Source organism: Protobothrops mucrosquamatus, unplaced genomic scaffold (genome assembly GCF_001527695.2).
Source record: "Protobothrops mucrosquamatus isolate PMUCROS unplaced genomic scaffold, P.Mucros_1.0 scaffold2349, whole genome shotgun sequence".
NCBI classification, from domain to species: Eukaryota; Metazoa; Chordata; class Lepidosauria; order Squamata; family Viperidae; genus Protobothrops; species Protobothrops mucrosquamatus.
In genome coordinates, this window is record NW_015388429.1 from 50,299 (window position 1) to 70,189 (window position 19,891).

Genomic DNA, 19,891 nt, shown 5'->3' on the forward strand with positions numbered 1-19,891 from the left:
AGCTAAGCTGGCTCAGAAATTCTGGGAGTTGAAGTCCACGAGTCATAAAAGAGCCAAGGTTGACTACCCCTGCTGTAGGCCATCTTCTTGAGTATGAAGGGGGGAGGAGAACTTTAAGAAAATGGTAGTCATAACTAATGTTTTATCTCCTGACTTCTTCATTACTTTCAGGATATGAAGGTGTCTCAGAGTTTTTCACCGACCTCCTGAATCATATAGCTACTGCCCTGCAGGAGCAAACACCAGAGTTGTCCCAGCTGAACCATAACAAATTCCTGGCAGAGCAGAGCAGCAGCCTCGTGGGGGAGCGGACGTGCTGTGCTAACACTGGTTGCCGGAGCAGGGCAAGCCAAGACCCCTGGATTGTAGAGAATGAGACCAGCAGCTCAGTCAAGTTGCAGCACCAAAGGCTGGGCTGTAACTCATCCATGTCACCAAGCTTTCAGCAGCATTGTGTGGCCACATTGGCCACGAAAGCTTCCTCTCAGTGATCCCTCTCTGTGCCACAGACTGAGAAAGAAGGCCATCAGCCCCTGGGCTGTGAATTCCATGTAATTTTTTGAAAGAAAAGTGAAATTAGTGATATGGGTCCATTTTAACAGATTCCTCTTATAGTTCTATAGCAGGGGTCCTCAAACTTAGCCACTTTAAGACTTGTGGACTTCAACTCCATGCTGGCTGGGGAATTCCAGGAGTTGAAGTCCACAAGTCTTAAAGTGGCCAAATTTGAGGACCCCTATTCTATAGTGAGTTTATCCATCCATGTATGGGTGCCTGTTGTGTGCATGTATCTTAAACACTATATCTTAATGTGGGAGGATGGATTTGTCTTTTTCCCATGCCTTTTTCTTCTCTTTGTAATCATTGACCAGAGTTGGGTGATGAATTGTGCCGGACTGATAAGGATTTGTGTTGAAAATTTGCACACTTGGATTCAACCCCCTTCCATCTTTGTTTCCAAAAAGCCCATTCCAAAGAGTAAAACATGTGTTTATTGTACACCTAAATCCAGAGGAAATCTGCATACCCAAGATCAGCATTTTACTTCTTTGTGGAAAACTTTGAAGTTCGAAACTGCTTCAGATGGTTTTCCATTTCCCTGAAAAAGAAGAATGTGTGGGTGTTTATTTGCTCTTGTGAAAAACTATAGGTTGATGTAATACTGCCATTAATCTCATTTGGGGCAGAGGACTCCATAATTGTTGGAGGATTACCACATCTGGCATAAGAACAAGCTAGGAAGTTTGGCCTTTTCTTTTTCTGCTGCTTTACTGATCCTGAGACAAAAGGACATCTCTTTCACGTATTTATTAACTGATAGGGTGACTTATTTTTAGCTTTGTATGGTGCACAGATCCATTCACTATGATTTATAAATCATGGTTTCTTTGTTAGAGTGGACTTGTGCATCATGTTAAACAAGAAACTCAAATTGTGGATTAGCATTACATGTGATCTAGGGGCCTGTTTGTAAGCACTACTCTGCACAAGTATTTTTTCTTAGTGGTGGGTAGAAGTAAAAGTAAATTTGTTAAAGTAAATTAGCAGCAGTCTGTCTCCATTTCTGGTCTATCATTTGTGGAGTTGAACATTTGAGATACAGTATAAGGGTAATATTTATCTAACCTGTAATTCAGTCTGGCTATATTTTAAGAACAAGTAACAAAACAACTGTGCATCTTTCACTCTGTTTCTTTCAACACATCGTCTTTGTGCAGCTTTGAACTGGTCATGAATTTGAAAAGGTACTGTGAATGAGTTTTGGGACTCTTAATTTGAGACAATCTTTAAATTGTCTCAGGAAACATTGTTAAAATATTTTACGTATTTAGATACATTTGGAAAGATTGATCATCATGAATTAGGGATCTATGGACTAATTCACACTCAGGTAGTAGTGTGAATGTATACTACATACATACTACAAGTTGTACACATGAATCCCAATTTTTAAAAGGATAATATATTGGTAATATTTGCATACAGGCAACATTATGTGTTTTTGTTGGATTAAAGAAAGTTTGAATTCTCAGATTCTCTCAGTTCCTATAAAGATGACCCATTTCTTAATATGTATGAACTGATATTAATATATTTTCCTCCACTGATGGCAGCTTTTTATTTGTTTCTTTGTTTTTAGAGTAAGGGAAAAAATGGAAATATCTGATGAAATATGAAAGGGAGGTTAAAAAGAAAGGACCAGAAATGATTCTAAACTACAGTGTAAGTGCAGGAAACTGTTCAAGAATTAATAGGAAGGAGAATTGCTATGCTTCTTTGTGATTTTGTTTCTAAAGTTCTTCATAATTTTGCAGTAGGTATTGACTATAAATAGCGGAAGAGAAGACAATATTTGTAGAAAGGCTTCTTATATGATACTATATAGTCATTTTGTTTATTTCTATTTCAAATTTGAGTCATATGATCCTGAATTATTGTCTTAATAATAACAGTTGCTGCAATTTCCCAATAAATTATTGATATTTGCCCATGCATATTTTACATGCCTTTGGTGGGAGTGAAAAATAGGTCAGACGTATATTCATAAACTTTTTTTCAATATAGCAACACTATTAAAAGTTTTTGATATTAAAAAAATGATAGGATTTTAACATTACACACACACACACACACAAAATACAAGCCACAATTGTCCTAATGAAAGGCACCTTTGAACATAGCCGAGTCTCTCTCCCCTATAACATTAATTAAGGCAAGAGTGTTTCATTGCTGTACTGAGCATTGCCATCCCCCCCTCCCAAAAATACTACCTCCTTGACTACTGCTTGCATGGATCAAGAAACTAGCAATTTGCAATAGGGTTCAAACCATCTTGTTTTATTATACAGTTTGTGGAAGAGCCAAAGAAAGAGGCAAAATAATTTAGTTCTTCTGGTATATCTTCAGGGAACAAGCAATATTATCTGATTCAGAGGGATATTATGACAATATTTGTAATTTTAAGGGGAAAAAAACTCCCCCACATCATTATCATTTACCCAATAAATTTCAGTTCTGAGGTGAGCAAGCTGAGAAAAAGATTGTTCCATCTGGTTTAGTTAGAAGACATTTCAAAACTGTTGATCAGCCTGGACTATTTGATCCTGTTTAAATATCTTTCTGCTATTTCCTATTTTTAATAATGACTAAGAATTTCTTTTAATGTCTGCCTTCTAAATTTTGGCTAGCCTATTTTGCACTGTTTTTATTTCTCCAAAATAAACTACTGATATGTAATTGTACATTTTATATTTATTTACAAATGATATATTTCGTAAATTCTCCAAAGTCTTAATACAAAGTATATCTTATAAAAGTGCAGTTCATATCTTGACTTTAACTAGAGTCTAATTTAATTCTGTAGCCAAATAGGTTGTCAGCTTCCTTCACCCTTTGATGTAACTGCTGCTTATTTAAAAAAAGACAAAGTGGGTTCATATCTTGCATTTAGTTTAATAAGATGGCATTGCAAGTGGGCTGACCAGCAGACAGTTTGCTATCCTTTCTGTGATTTTTTTTTCTATCAGACTATTCTGTGTGGAATAAAATATGAATAATATTGTCAGGTTCCAGAGAAAGCACAGTGTGCTATTACATTACAGAGCAATGAGCATATGGTACTAAAAAAAATGAATGCAAAATCAATTATTTCATCTCTGTTTTGTTGCAGTAAGTTTCTTGAACTCTTTTTCAATCTAGATACACCGCCATGTGTTCCTCCCCAAGGGCAGTTTTATATGAGAACTGGAATGTGCTGAACAGCCTCACATTTGTCATAGAGCAGTGTTTCTCAACCTTGACAATTTTAAGGCATGTGGACTTCAACTCCCAGAATTCCACAGCCAGCATTGCTGGCTGTGGAATTCTGGGAGTTAAAGTCCACATGCCTTAAAATTGTCAAGGTTGAGAAACATGTCATAGCGATTGAAGAGAAATGTGTCTTTCTTTTTTCTTCTGAAAGCCCTGGGAGAGGAGGAGGGTGGTAGTTTGGTTGTATGATTCCAATTTTTGTTTCAGTCTGAAAGGCCAGCTCTACTTCTGAGAGTCTATTGAGTAATAGCAAAAATATTGCCAATGCATGTAGGTCCCCAAAGAAGCATTACTAATGTTGTTAAATATTGAAGGATAATGAAAGTAGACAGGCTTAAATGTACACAAATAGCATTCATGTTTAATTTGTTTAAGAAAGTGTAACTATCCATAACTGCATCACTACTTGTGGCAACAAAATAAGAAGCAACTATTTTAAATATTCCCCTCCCTCCCATACTTTCCAGTATATACATTACAAACTTTTGTGCCTCTCATTAGAATGTTTCTTTGTAAAGCATATTTTCAGTAATATACTTTAAATCTCTACCAGAAACCAGTCCATCTTCTTTATCATAGAAATAAGTGTTTGGATGTAAAATTTTCAAAAAAATCTTAATGTGATTAAAAAGAGCTAAAAAATGTAAAAACTCAGTAAACCTGAGTTATCACATTCTGTTCAAAATCTAAGGAAGATTACATGTTAGATTTATGTGAGTGAATAATATCTGCTCCATTGCTAGATTACCCAAACTATAACATGAGAAATGGTTGGTACTGAAAATGGTTAAACTTACAAATTTTGATCTGCAACAAATATACTTTTTATATCAAAATAATCTAAAGGTCATATTTAAAAAGATTTTAAATCTCTTTTCAAGTCAATTTCAAAATATGCCAATCAGTGTACATTTTATACAGTATATGCTGTTGTTCCTTTGCTTTATACAATCAGTTATAAATGGTAATTCATTTAATAAATACTGGAAATCTACTTTTTTTAAAGATAAACTAAGAAATAATTAACTAGAATTATTAATTACATAACATCAGAACAAAACATATACTTTATCTGAATAACGTAATTATTTTTTAGACACATAGTATAAAACTCTCTTAGATAAGTGTATCTTGGGCTTTTTCTTTCAACGTCATCTGGATAAGCAGATTAAGGTTTTTCTGAATCAACAAGACTTTTGCCATAAGCAAGGGTTCTCCTAGTTGGCAGCTTCCCTTCCACGCCTGATAACTCAGAAGTGCAGATTACTGTAGGTTGTTCTGAGCGTCTTGTAAGATCTTTTCGCAGAATGCTTATATCATGCTCAGTTCTACTGCTAGCCTATTCTCATTTGACATCATTGTATGAGCTAGTAAGCGCAAACAGGTACATGATGTGGCAGACACCTGTGGATTGAGTTTGGTCTCCCAAACATATTAAAGAATAAAATTATGCTGTTTTCAGAAGTGCCAGGTTGATGTTTTGACATCGATTTTTAAATCCCCTTTTTTTCTAGAAAAAGGTTCTTGAGCCACTCTCACTGGGAATGTAAAGCAGTAACTGTTGATGTCCCAGTGATATTCAAAAGGAATAGACATTCCTTACTTTTTATTCTCAAAATATGCTATGGCATTGAGCTATATATATGAAGAAAGAATGTTGGACGTACCTACCATATCAAGATACTAATTTTTTATTGTTTTTGCTAACTTCATATAGCTGTTCTACTCCCTTCTGTTTTTAGTTTCTCCCTCCTTTTTCCATCCATATAAATATGAATGAATTATTTGATTTGTTGCCTGCAGAATCTTTTTTTGGACCCATCATGTATAAAATTGGTGGTGTTCAAGAAGAAATAACTTTCTTTGTAAAAGGACTTCCTCTTTTGAGACAGTGTACTCTCCCATTTTTTTTAAGTGTATCAAAATTTAAATTTTACTGGTTTACTTTGCAAGTAATATTTCAGTCTGTCACAATATGTAATTGACCATCTTACAGCTGTAATTTGAAAAATCAATTTTCCTGAGAAATGTAGTCCTCATGAGGGCAGGAATCACCCATGATTGTGTCAAAGAAACTGAGTGCTAACTTTTTCAGAGACTCTTTGCATTTCTTTACTAAATATTTTATTTTCGAATTTTTGAATTGTGTTTCAAAATGGCAAATCAGTATAAACCAGTCCAGTTTTCAATAATAGAACATTCCTTCCTCAGTATCTCAATAAACTTAGCTAACATACTTTACTTAACAATGGCTTTATAAAACATTATTCTGTATGCAGTTGGGACTAAAAATATACAAGAAGAGAAGAAAGTTATTCCTGGATTATGTAATACTGAATTCAGTTTCCATTCAATTCAAGTTTTCAGAATTAAAATTGCAGTGTGTTTATAGTGAAGAATTCAATTAGTACAAACTCACCTGCAGTTTGAATTAGTATAGTCAAGGAACAAGGACAGCACTGGTTATTTACTATGTTCAAAGGACCAACTAGTATTTTGTAATACAAGTTTCCTTTAGTCAAACCCACTTTTGTAAATTACATCTATTTTCCTTGTGATTGTTTTTTTTAATCTTATTTTAACAGAGCATAATTTAACAATTTGCTTTTAATGAAAAATTGAGACATAAATTCTCAATGCGCTGTTAGATTTTACTTTAGAAAACACTACCAAAATATTATATGTTATAATGAATAAGGATATTGGGTGCAGAAGGAAACTTGTTTGCAAGTAATTTATGGCCCATTGGCACTTGTATCTTTCACCATTTGCGCAGCAACATCTTAGTGTATTTGTTTAGTATGTGAAGGAAGTCATATTTATAAAATGCAAATATGTAAGTATAAAAATATGACATCTATATTTGAGATTGTGTGCGCCCTTTAATAGGGATTCTTTATCATTTTTATTTAAAAAAGTGGTAAAAAATATGAGATGTATTTTTTTCCCAGTTCTTTGCATTTCTTCCTTGGTGTTTTCATATAGTTCACATATCTCCTCCTGTGTTCAATTCCAGTTAATGTTCCAGTGAATTGGGCTCATCTCTACGCTAATATGGATTGTACATCTCTTTTTCTTGCCCCTTTTCCTCTTCCCTTCTCCTTTTTATTTTTTGGATGGGACAGAAGTTGTGGGAAGTTTTACAAAACTTTAAGGCATGCTTAAGCATTTTATCAGTTCAAAGTTGAAGTTATCTTGGACCATTTCTTTATTATGTCATGTTTGAATTAAGGATATTAATGCTGTCTTCTGCTATTTTAGATAGTGTTATAGCAAGTGTGAGTGTTGTGATTTGCTTTGGCCCTGTTCACAAAATTACTTTCATAAAATTAAATTCTTTTGTATTTAGAGTGTGTGTACCCATCAATACACACATGCCTATTTATACATGCATATGAATATATATGATTTCATTTTTTAAAAATAGCCCTATATAAAACCAAAAATATTAGTTCCTTGGCTGTTTACTTGTAGTGCATGACTGACGTCCTTCTCAATAATCACATGGTGCTTCTCTTGCTTAAATCATTGATTTCCATAATCTTTTTTCTCCATTTTCTCCTTATTTACCAAACACTTGTGACAAATATTTTACTATTTTAACCATAGAGTTAAAATGCACTTAAATCTCCTCTGTTGTTTCAATGTCTGCTTCAGAGAGAAAACTCCATTTTCCAAAAACATGATTAAAATAAATGCCTTATACAAAACCTCATTCTGTCTTCTGGTTAATGACTGAAATATTGTATATCTGAATTTAGTGATACACCTTTATATACCTAAATTATTTATACTCTAAGAGATTGTAACATGGTGTGAATTTATTAAACTTTGGCACCAAGCACTTATTTCCATTTCGGTGAGATCAGGCTACCTAACCCTATAGTCCTCACTTTATGCACTCCAGAAATCTTAACCAGAAAATCATCTGCTAGTTAATTTTTATCAGAGGTACCAGGAATGCAGTCTCCAACTTTTTAGCGTGACAATATAATTTATTAGATTTATAGGAAGACCCAATTCAAATCAGCTCTGGGCAATGTACAATATTAAAAATGAATGAAAATGATCAAAAATGGCTTGGTATACCTCCACAACTACATAAGTACACTTGAAGACTCCACCCATAAAACTAATTGAAATCCTGGGAGAAAAACCAAGTTTTGAGAGATTTTGAGGGTGGCATCACTAGATCCTGGGTCCCATTGGGTGACATCAACAGGACCTGGGCATGCTAATTCCATCAGATCAGATGGAAAAGATTAACACTGGGAGATAATCCTTCAAGTATCTAATAGCCAGGCCTAATGCTGTGAGGGGCTTTAAAAGTAATAACCAGCTCCTTGAATTATACTTGAAAGCCTTTTGTTAACCAGTGAATCTCCCAAATCAAAGATCTGGGATATATTGAAGCATACCAGTAACTGCCCAAGTTGCTGCGTTCTGGATTAGCTGCAGCTTCTGAGGTATTCAAAGTCAACTCTGTATAAAAGCATATTACAATTGTCCATATGTGAAATGACAAAAGCACTTGTAGTCAAAAGGGTACAATTAGAATACAAGGTGGATCTATGTAAATGCCTTTTTTGCCCGGAGCTATCACCTATTTTTCAAGCAGAAGTTGCAGGTCCAAAAGATCCTCAAACTGCTTACCTCAAACTGCTTATTAGCCTTACGTGAGGTAATACAACCCTACCTAGATGGATGTGTTTGTAATTGTATTTTGGGTGTTATGAGATGCCCCAGAATCTTTTGGAAGGGGCAACTCTTAAGAAAGCTAAATCCTCATCGCCAATTCTAGGAGGCCCAGATATCCATAGCCATTTAGTATTACTCCCCATCCAGACTCTTATGGCCTCCAGGCATTGGGACAGTTTATTGACAGTGCTATCAAAATGACCCATCCCACTGATGAATACTGTGGTCTTATACTCCTACACTTGGCTGGCACAGTTGATCTGCAGATGGCAAAGGGTTACATTTTAGGAATAGACATAGACTTTGATTTCTGTCTTTGTGTGTCTTCCTCTCAATTCAGTGGACTGCTAAAAGAAACATTTCACTTTCTATAGCAGAGGTGGATACAAATCATTTGAAGAGGCTATTTGAAAAATTATTGAAGCCTGCATATTGCAAATTGTCCATCCTGCTTTAGAAACTACAACTCTCCTTGTTACCTTCTTAACATAGTGAATTGAACCCAGCCACCCAGCATTCATACGCAGGCCAAGTTCATTCAGTGCACTGAGCTATTTTTTTACTTTACAAAACGATTAGATTTATTCAAAAAAACCAGGGGAATTGTGCGTGAATCCATATCCATATACAGAATCCAGAATCGGCACTTTAATCACTGCACTGTCTTGAGTCTTTGCGAAAATGTTATCTAAAAGTACATTAGATTGCAGCTGAAATAGGCAAAGAAGGGAGACCAAGATTGTGTCTTTTATTTTTCTCCTTAAGTTTTTACGTAGAATATATTGCAGTCAAGAGTGCTATCTTTAAATCTGAATGTTAACAAGTTATTGCAAGTAATTTTATCCAGGAAATCTAATGGGAGAAATAATTCTAGAAAGCTGATAATGAAGGGAAGAGAGGAGGGGAAAAGAAATAACAGGAAACTATAAATCCTTTTTTCTTTTTGCAACAGAGAATACGTATGTTAAATCATACTGCTTATTATGCAATAATCCAAACATTATAAAATAAAATGATTAGTAAAGCAAGCAGAAAGCAAATAAGTAAATTATGACAAAAAGCAAAAAAGCATCACAACTAGAAAAAAGAGAAATGGCTGTTTTTTGTTGTAATACAGGCTTTTGCAAAAAAAAAAAAAAATCGCCTCCTCCATTATTACTTTATTGTCTTAAAATAAAATGCAGTGTTTAAAACAGTGATTCAACATTTCTGATGTTTTGCTCCCATGTTATGTTGTCAAAGCATTAACCTCTTCTCAGGGCGTGGAGCTTGCGGGCAACTTTCTCCAGTTCCGCTTCAATTGCAGCCAAGCTTTCCAGTTCTTGGTCCTAAAAGAGAAAAAAAGAAGTTTAATGATGCAAATCATTATAGCAAAATGATGTATTCACTTTACTGTTGATCTCCATCCATGTACTAACCAATGGATTCAACTGCTTAACTTTTGAGAATTCAGCCAATGTTGGCTAGATCAGCGGTTCTCAACCTATGGGTCGCGACCCCATTTGGGGTCGAACAACCATTTCACGGGGGTTGCCAAGCAAGGCTGTCCGCCATTTTTTTTCCCTTTTCCGGTGGGTGCCTTACCTCCCTTGGGCTGGGCCAGCTGGTGGTCGGCCTGCTCCGTCTCTGCCGCTTGCCAGCTACGCCTCAGCCGGCGCAGGGGGCAGAACCACGCATGCGGGCAGGGAAAGTCCTCGACTTACGACCGGTTGGGCAGTCCTCGACTTATGACCGGTTTAGTCCTCGACTTATGACCGGTTTAGTCCTCGACTTACGACCGGTTGGGGGTCGCAGCATTAAAAAGGTTGAGAACCACTGAGCTAGATGCATTTATAAAGCTGATTTCTATCAAGTTAGAGTAAGGGCCTATCTTCCTCCAACTTAGTCCTCCAACTTCAGATGTTTTGGAATATAATTCTCATAACTCTACAGTCAAATTCACATCCTATATCAATTAGCTTATTGCAAGTGCCAAGAGAGGGGTTATACCTGATACAGGTTACAATTTAAGGAAGACCGGTCTGTACTATCTGGCAACAGTTCCTCAAATTCCCAAGAAGACCTATCGGCCTAACCTAAAATAGTTAAGGACTGAACCTCAACTTTCAGTGCCTACTATGATTCTTCTCTGGCTTCATTCCTAGGGATATTCTACTGTTCTGGATATTGGGAGAGTACAGCCTGCAGCACGAAGTGGTTATGTGGAGCCAAGCACAAGAATATTCACAAGATCCTGTCTGCTGAATTCAGTCCACAGGATAAAACCATAAGAAAAAGTCGATTTTCCTGATGCCAAAAAGAATTCATGATTGTGAAATACAGTACTTCATGAATATTACAACTGATGGTTACTGTCTTTAGTAGCCCCACTATTGTTCTTGCATGAATGCATATACATGTCTAAATGGATGTGCCCCCGTCATGTTTCATTTTCCTCCCACCCGTACAGCCAAACAAGTATGGATCAATGAGACAAAGAGTTTTTTCCACTCTTCTTTTTTCACCTTGTACTCAGCTGATAGCAAAGAGTTTTCTTCTCCTACTGGTACCTGAGCAACTGTTACCAAGGTTATCTTGTTGATTCCCTGTTGCATTGTTAAAGCAATTCCAGAAAGGTGCAAGCAAGCCAAAATAGAATAGGGAAAAAAAAAGAAATAATCACCTGGTTTTGTGATTCATTAAGTGGGATTATTTTGTTTTGGATACAAAGCTCTGCAGCTACAGAGCACCAAAGGAGAACTAGAAAAGGGGTGGGACAAGCCTTTATATGTTGCCTTGAGTAAAATTAACTCTATTGTGAGGCCAAATGAAATAAGTGCCGCAGGCTGTCACTTGTTTTCTTTCCACCTCTAAGTAACAGCACCCTGGTGCTGATGATGATGGGTTTCTGTTACTGACTAGAGCAAGTTGGACATCTTACCTAATAATTTTCAGCATTCTTCTGGCTTTTGACACTTTATTCAAAACATGGTTTCCACAAGAATGTGTCAACCTACCTCTGTCCTCCTGTTTGCACTTCCCTCTTCATCCTTTTTTTCTTCAGGTATGGGAAGAAGTGGAAAACCTTGTTCACTGTCCTCTTTTGAATGATGCTTCTGAAGCCTCCTTGCTTCATCTTCTGGAGAGTTATGGAAGTCAACTGTGTTGTGGGATTTGAAAGCCATTTTCATGGATCTATCTGGGTCTTCATCACTTTCATTCTCCTCTGCACGCTTTGTAGTAGTCAGTTGTTTGGCCAGCTCATCCATCTTGTTCCATCTCTTAGCATCTTCTACATCTTGGAAAGAGGTTTTTTCCATCTCTTCACTTTTGGAATCGCTGTCATGGGAGGAGTCATCATCCTGCCTTGTTCCATCTAGAAAGCGATGCTCTCTACTTTTCACATTATGATATTTATCTTTTTCTTCTGAGAAATATTTGCCATCATCTTGATTATCTATAAGGAAAATAGATATAAGGAGAGAAGCCATTTTCCATAACTATAATTATTTTTTCTTAACCTGGATGAGGAATGAGATTTGATGCACTGAGTCCAGTTTACCATATTAACTACTCTTTCATTAGGGCAGAAAATGATGTTGAATCCTAACCATCTTCGGTGTAACTTGCTTTGTTATACATAATTATTGTAAAATCAATTAGGATCTCAGTATGCACAGGGGGTTAATTCAGTTAGCCATCACAATGGAATAGCAAAGCACTTAGACTTATATACCGCTTCATAGTGCTTTACAGCCCTCTCTAAGCGGTTTACAGAATCAGCATATTCTCTCCAACAATATGGGTCCTCATTTTACCGACCTCGGAAGGATAGAGGCTGAGTCAACGATCGAACTGCTGGCAATTGGCAGAATTAGCCTGCAATACTGCATTCTAACCACTGCACCACCACAATACTTCCTCTGAGGATTGCATAGTTACCCTGTGGCAACTGTCCCCAATCATATGCATCTGAGAACACTGGACTACAACTCTCGATTAGTGTGGACAATTGCTATAGTTCAGTGAGCCTTCTATCAGCTTTGAATTGTTTCATTTGTTTGCCCAGGATTGGAGATTTAACCACTGTAATTTAGACTTTAGTAAATTACAGAAATGACTACAGTATTATAATATCTATTTCATGTTTAGAAATATAGTTGATGCAAAATATTTTAATATATAGTTTTACTCCATACGTGATATGTTGTAACTACTGGCTGTTAACATTGTTGATATTAACTTTTAAATTCATAATGAGTTCTGTTTAACACAAGAAACTATTTCTATTCCTTTGACACCTGCTCCTGTCATATACAATTAAGAGCTTACATATAAGAAACAAGATCTTCTCTGTTGTCACCCCAGTATTTAAGAAAACTGTTTCCTGCAGGGCTCAAATATGCTTCTCAAATAAGAACGTATGTCTTCTCCAATTTATTTCCTGTAGCAATGCTGGATTGCAATTCTTATAATTTCCCAGCTAACATATCCCTTTGCTGGAAATTGAAATCCTACAGAACTGGAGGCACTATATTATGAAAGGCTGAATTATTATTTGGAGAAGATTAGAGAATATCTTTGGTGACAGTCTTATTTGCTGAAGCTAGAAATAAATGTATGTAGGGAGCATGGTTTTCTTTTGTTTTTTTACAAAAATCACTAAAATTGATATCCCACATATTCATTGCAATCAATCAAAATTCATTTATAGTCCAAATATAAGAAAAAAGACTAACAATACAATATCTGTATTTACAAAATCTGTAAAAAGGAATAAAAATGTGAGATAAATACTGAAATAATGAACAGCTAATATTCAATAGCATGAGGGAGGTATCAGATGGTTTACAATAGCCAGGACTATAGATAAAAATTTTGCAATCTTCTTAGAGGTTTCTCAAGAGTGGTCAACCAGAAGAAGGATAATGGCCTCCAGGTTGCAATGAAAATTAGAGTTGTGTACATGTATTAAGTTCAATCACCATTGACTGTACAGTAGACATTTTAATAGCATACGTGAGATAGATTCTAGCTCCAAGTTTGACCAAAAACAAGTTTGGTTTTTATATGGGAGACTTACATATTTATTTTTATGTATTTTATTTATCAAATTTATACACTGTCCATTTCACCTAAGTGGCTCTAGGTGATTTGCAAATAAAAGCCATACAGCCAAATAAAAATATACATAAAAACAAAGTTAAAAACAGTGTATAAATACTGTAAGTTAAAAACTTAAAAAGGCAGAGGAAGAACCCTGAAGCCACCAACCATTTAGGCTTATATACTGTCCCATAGTGCTTTACAGCATTCTCTGGGTAGTTTATAATGTAAAAACATTATTTGCAAATTGTCCCCAACAATCTGGGTCCTCATTTCACTGACCTCAGAAAGATGGAAGGTTGAGTCAACCTTGAGCCCGTCAGGATCAAACTCCAGGCTGTGGGTAGAGTTTGCCTGCAACACTGCATTCTAACCACTGCACCACCAGGGATCTATTATTAGATGTTGTCTTAATAGATAGTGCCTCAATTTGGCCAAAGAAAACAGCTTATTTTGAAGAATATATAAAATATACTTAGGAACAGTCCAGGGAGAAGGAGAAATTATGCTATAAAAGCGATGGGGAACAATGACTCTATCATTTTGGATATCTAAATCCATATGTTCTGCTTTAGTTAATCCCAAAGCTAGTAGCGCTGGCAGGATAAGATTGCAAAATGCGAAGTAATCATTAATTTGTCATCAGCAGTGAGGAAAAGCTATCTAGCAAGGAAGTTCCCCAATAGACTTGCTTCAGCCAAAATCTAAAAGATGGCAAATATGGGTCCACTCCACATATTAGAAGTCAAGTTTGAGCCCAGACTGATAGACATACCATCTTCCCTTTGATCATCCACATTATCTGAATTGGTAGGATGTTCCTCTTCAGAAGCATTCCTCTCTTTCTCTTCTTCTTCATCCTTTTCTTCTTCATCCTCTTCTTCCTTCTCAACCTGCTCTCTGATCTTGCCATCTTCTTCCTCCTTCCTTTCTTCCTGACTCTCTTTGAAAACATGCTCATCCTCATCCTCAGATTCCTCTGTCTCTGCAACTTTTTCATCTTCCTGGTGTGTCGGCTTAAGTACATCATCTTGCCTGATGTCACTGATATGATTGTCTATTGCATCACTCCAAGGCAAGCCTTCCATTTCATCAACTTCATTGCCCTCAAACCCTGTTATATTCTCCTTTTCATCCTCAGGATCAACACCTCGAATCCTTGGCTCTCTTTCTTCCAAGCTATTTCTCTCCTCTTTCAAAACATCCTGTTTATTCTGAAAAGACTTTTCCGTTTCCAGCTCAGCCAAAGAGGCAGTTGGCTTCTCATTGTGGGTCCCCTCTGATGGATCTGAGAGTCAAAAATAGTAGAAACAAACAGAAGATGGATAGAAAGCCATATTAAAACAGAACTGCAAACTCAAAGTACATCAATTTCACATGTTCTTTTTCTATTTCTTACCTGCTTTTATTTAACCCATTGAACAGCATATTTTACCCCAATTTACTATTTCGAGGTTATATTTCATGCTTTAAAGGTAGACCAGACTATTCTATTTCTAATCCTATTCCATTAATATATGAATTTGTTATCCTATCTATAAATTGGAGTAAATGAGGCTCGACATCACTGGGTTTTAGCCATAATTTAGAAAAGTATAAGGTGTGGATTAAGTTATATTCTTTGTTTATCTTGGTTAAGGATTCCCAGGAAGATTTTTCGATAGGTACCTTACAAATTATTCTCTGTTCCGATGCAAACGAAAGAATGTCTAGATAGAATTCTTTTTATAATATGGGATAAGAAAAATATAACTGAAATGAATTGTTAAAGTATCACTTCTCCAAAACTTTCACTTTAAGTCTGCAAAAAGTATCCTGGGACTCTGGATTTTTTGCCACCACAGACTAACTTTGCTCTGCTCCTACAATTTCTTCAAAAAACGTGATTAGTTTGCTACAAACCTAAAACTAGATTAATTCCCACTAACCCTAGAAATCTTCATGTGCATTGACACATCAGAGAATTTGTTGTTCAGTTACTAAGTCATGCCCGTCTCTATGCAAACCCATAGACTAGCACACCCAACCCTTTATTCTCTGCTATCTCCAAGAGCTTGCCCAAATTCATGTTCATTGAGCTAATGATACTATCTAACCAATCAGAGAATTTCTGTTTGAAATGTAACTGAGGAAGGTAGAATAGCTCAGATATTTGCACTTCCTTTTCCAACAGAACAGAATAACAGAATTGGAAGAGACCTTGGAAGCCTTCTAGTCCAACCCCTGCTCAGGCAGGAGACTCTACACCATTTCAGACAAGTGGCTGTCCAGTCCCTTCTTAAAAGCCCCCAGTGATGGAGCACCCACAGCTTCTGAAGGCAACCCATTTCATGGGAAATTTCTCCTTAGTTCTAGGTTGCTTCTCTCCTTAATTAATTTCCATCCATTGCTTCTTGTCCTGCTTTCTGGTGCTTTGCTTTGAAAAATAGGTTGAACCTTTCTTTTTGTGGCAGCCCCTCAAATATTGGAATACTGCTATCATGTCACCCCTAGTCCTTCTTTTCACTAAACTAGACATGCCCAATTCCTGCAACCGTTCTTCATATGTTTTAGCCTCCGTCCCCCCCAACCATCTTTGTTGCTCTTCTCTGCACTCTTTCTAGAAACTCAACATCTTTTTTATACTTTGGTGACCAAAACTGGGTCCAGTATTCCAAATGTGATCTTACTAAGGCCTTATAAAGTGATACTAACACTTCACGTGATTGTGATTCTTCTGCTAATGCAGCCTAGGATTGCATTTGCTTTTTTGGTGTCTGCAGCACACTGCTGGCTATATTTTATCATATTTCCCTGTTTTTGTTGACATTAACAGTAATTTTAAAATGATTGCTCTACTCTATGTTAACGTTGCATATGTTCTTGATTATATCCTGTAGTGTGCTGGAGCTGGCTTATACTAGCTTGAAAAAGCCAATTAAATTTAAATTTTCCTTTTCCCTATTTCCTTTTTTTCCTCTTTTCCAAAGCACCAGAAAGCAGGACAAGAAGCAATGGATGGAAACTAATCAAGGAGAGAGTCAACTTATAATTAAGGAGTAACTTCCTAACAGTGAGAACAATTAACCAGTGGAACAGCTTGCCTTCAGAAGTCGTGGATGCTTCATCACTTACTGTTTTTAAGAAGAGACTGGACAGCTACCTATCTGAAATGGTGTATGGTCTCCTGCTTGAGCATGGGGTTGGACTAGAAGTCCTCCAAAGTCCCTTCCAGCTCTACTCTATTCTGATTTTGATTCTGATTCCTGGAATTTTGTGAACTGGTTGAGAGCAAAGCAGAGTCACCATGCCTAGTGCACTAATCAGCTCTTCTGCAACTAGTGGTCTGGTGCAGCAGCAATAACAGGGCCAGCAGAGCTGATTATTAAACATGTACCAGCACACCAGTGGTTATATTCCTGCATTTGGAATCTATGAAGAAGTGTGGCTTTTGTTAATCTGTTGTATAGTGCAATTCAGGAAGGAGAAATTTACACCTGGCTCTTAACATGTGTGGGTTGTCAATATTTGAAGTAATTTTTGCTCAACAAAGAAGCAAAGAAGAAGACTTTTAAGCAATATGGTGTTTGTAGCTGTTGGTAATATAATTTTTCCGGATTAACTAAGATCAGCACCGCAGAAGGTTTTTAGATGTTATCAAAAAAAATTTCCTTGCTGTGAACCAATGTGAAAGCAGTGGGAAGATGACCCAGTCACAGTTGTTACAGAAACCAGTTTGGCTGTGAAGCAGGTGTGCGTCCCAAGGCTATTTGAAATAATATCCACATTTACAGTGCTTGGGAAGGATTATGTAGGGGTTATGCTGACATCAACCTCTTTCTGTGTTCCCATTGCCTTGGCTTTCAAGGACTTCAGAAAGCTCATCTTCAAATCCACTGTTTTTCTTCTGCTGCTCTGTTCTTTCGCTTGCTCCTGATTCAGAAATGGAAAATAAGAGTAGAAACATTTTCACCACTTTTTTTGTTATCATCATCATCATCAATATGTGCCCCCTCACCATTACAAATGCATACTGTACTAAAAGTAAAATCTAAGGGTCCAATATCGAATATTTCAATATCTCAGGGGCTGCCACAAAGAAGAGGGAGTCAAGCTATTTTCCAAAGCACCTGAAGGCAGGACAAGAAGCAACGGGTGGAATCTAATCAAGGAGAGAAGCAACCTAGAACTAAGGAGAAATTTCCCAACAGAACAATTAATCAGTGGAACAACCTGCCTCCAGAAGCAGTGAATGCTCCAACACTGGAAGTTTTTAAGAAGAGACTGGACAGCCATTTGTCCAAAATGGTATAGGGTTACCTGCCTGAGCAGGGGGTTGGACATAATGACCTCCAAGGTCCCTTCCAACTCTGTTATTCTTAACCAATCCATGCTGTTAATTACTACATTCTTTTCAAAGTGTTTACAATCTCCTTGTGATCTACCCTACAATCTTATCACACATTGATGCCAACTTGATTGGTCTGTCATTATGCTACACTTTCTATTTCCCCCTTTTTGAAAATAGGGGAAATATTTTGTGGCATTCTCACATTATGTATAGACATAATCCTATCTGTATCACTTTGAAAAAAATATTCCCATAATAGTAGACGGTTCACACACAAAAAAGGCACAGAATTCCAATAGAACTGTACCTTGAACTGCAATCTCTTGAAGCTCCCTTAGTAAGTTTTGATGGCGAAGAATGGAACGAATTCTTTCATCTGAAAGAACAGAAAGGCTTATTATTTTAGTAGTAACAAATTGAGCTGGCATGCAATGATTTTGCTCATCATAGTTCCATTGGCAGACCAGTTACTTGAGTTCAACTTGTCTACACATTTTTTTAAAAATGTAAAAGTGACTTTTGACATACATGTTCTTAAAACTTAATTACTCAATCTTGTTAACTTCTCAATACTGTAAGAGAGAATCGGAAAGAAAATGTACCTCCTTGGAGAGTTTCTAGGCATTCTTGGCTGATTGAGAGTGGTTTGGGCTTTGCTACTGTATTAGAAATAACCTCAGCAATGCATGTCATCACCTAGAAAAACACAAATATATTTGTATGGATTTTATATTTAAATTTTCCTTCAGGGTGCTTTGTTTAATACATGAAATCCCGCCTCCTTGCAACAATCTTGTGAAGTAGTATAGACTGGGGGTCACCTGGCTATGGTTAGCCACAAAGCTTCAAAGCTAGGAAGGTTTTGAACCTGGTCTTCCCTTTTGCCATGCTGTATGCTAATCCATCAATAGCCTAATATTGTCCCATAGAATGAAAAATCTGTGTGATTTCAATTAAATGCAGTGCAAACTTCTCTGAACCATTTTTGCTATTTTTTTTGTAGTTGGAATTACTATCTTTGGCATTAAAAGTAATGTTTTGTTTCCTTTTACATTATGCTGTTCTTTTTCATACTGCTTTCTTACCTGCTTCCTACATTCTTCCCATATTCTTAAGTTCCTACTAAATTTGAATTGAGCAGGCGTTTAATAAAGGATATCAACAGAAAGGTATGATAGAGAACTGTTTAGAGAGAACTAACCTTTATAAAGCACAACTATGACTTTTTTAATATGACAAATATATTATTGGTATGATCTATGTCAGGTCCCAATATAAACAAGTCTGGGTAAACAGCCAGCAAATGGTAACAGTGGGATTAGAAATTATATAAATGCACACGCACAGTCGTAAAATGATATTCATTTACTTTTTAAAATCTCTTTTATTATGGTTTTAAGGCTTCATTTTAAATCTACTGAAGAAAAAGAACTATGAAATTTAAATCTATGTTGTGAGACTCTTTTAGTAGAAACTTCCACCTGGTTTTCAATTGGGGAAAGGTATTATTCTTGATTTTCAAGTACCATACCTCTGCATATCAAGAACATTGGATCTGTTGCTTGAATTAGTGGGTTTTCCTATGTACAACATCTCCATCTTGTCTGGAATGATTCAATTCATTTGCTTTTATCCATCAAAAGCTCTTTCTAAAACTGCTAGCCCTTCGAATTTGTTCAAATCAGGAAATAGATTTCACAAGAAAATTTGAACTAAGTTCTATATTAGAATCTTGCAAGTCTAACGGTTTTTTCCCTTCCTTTTTCTTATACCCGAGTGAGTCAGGGAGGAGCCATTCTGAGTTTCCTCATAATAATGTCTCATTTTAGAAAGGCACTCTTGGATATTATTGGTTGATATCCTTGAAAATTACTAATCCCATATCTGAAATTTTTGTTCTGGCAAGTTTCACATTAATATTTTTAAGGTGTTCTAATGTCATTCGATCATATTGTGCAAATAACGAGG

The 19,891-nt window shown here is 36.3% G+C and overlaps 2 protein-coding genes across 2 annotated transcripts in view; one reads left to right on the plus strand and one right to left on the minus strand.

Moving 5' to 3' along the window:
* Positions 1–494, plus strand: part of ITPK1 (inositol-tetrakisphosphate 1-kinase) — a 38,788-nt gene extending 38,294 nt beyond the window's left edge. The window contains exon 8 of the mRNA XM_015824772.1: positions 172–494. Coding sequence (XP_015680258.1) covers positions 172–491 — 320 coding nt within the window. The 3' untranslated portion in view covers positions 492–494. The remainder of the gene's footprint in view (positions 1–171) is intronic.
* Positions 495–9,752: 9,258 nt separating this feature from the next.
* The window catches only part of CHGA (chromogranin A), a 17,237-nt gene continuing 7,098 nt past the window's right edge, over positions 9,753–19,891 (minus strand). Inside the window, exons 3-8 of the mRNA XM_015824773.1 lie at positions 18,526–18,619; positions 18,231–18,299; positions 17,407–17,505; positions 14,369–14,881; positions 11,505–11,944; positions 9,753–9,836 (exon numbers count right to left, since the gene is read on the minus strand). Coding sequence (XP_015680259.1) covers positions 9,753–9,836; positions 11,505–11,944; positions 14,369–14,881; positions 17,407–17,505; positions 18,231–18,299; positions 18,526–18,619 — 1,299 coding nt within the window. The remainder of the gene's footprint in view (positions 9,837–11,504; positions 11,945–14,368; positions 14,882–17,406; positions 17,506–18,230; positions 18,300–18,525; positions 18,620–19,891) is intronic.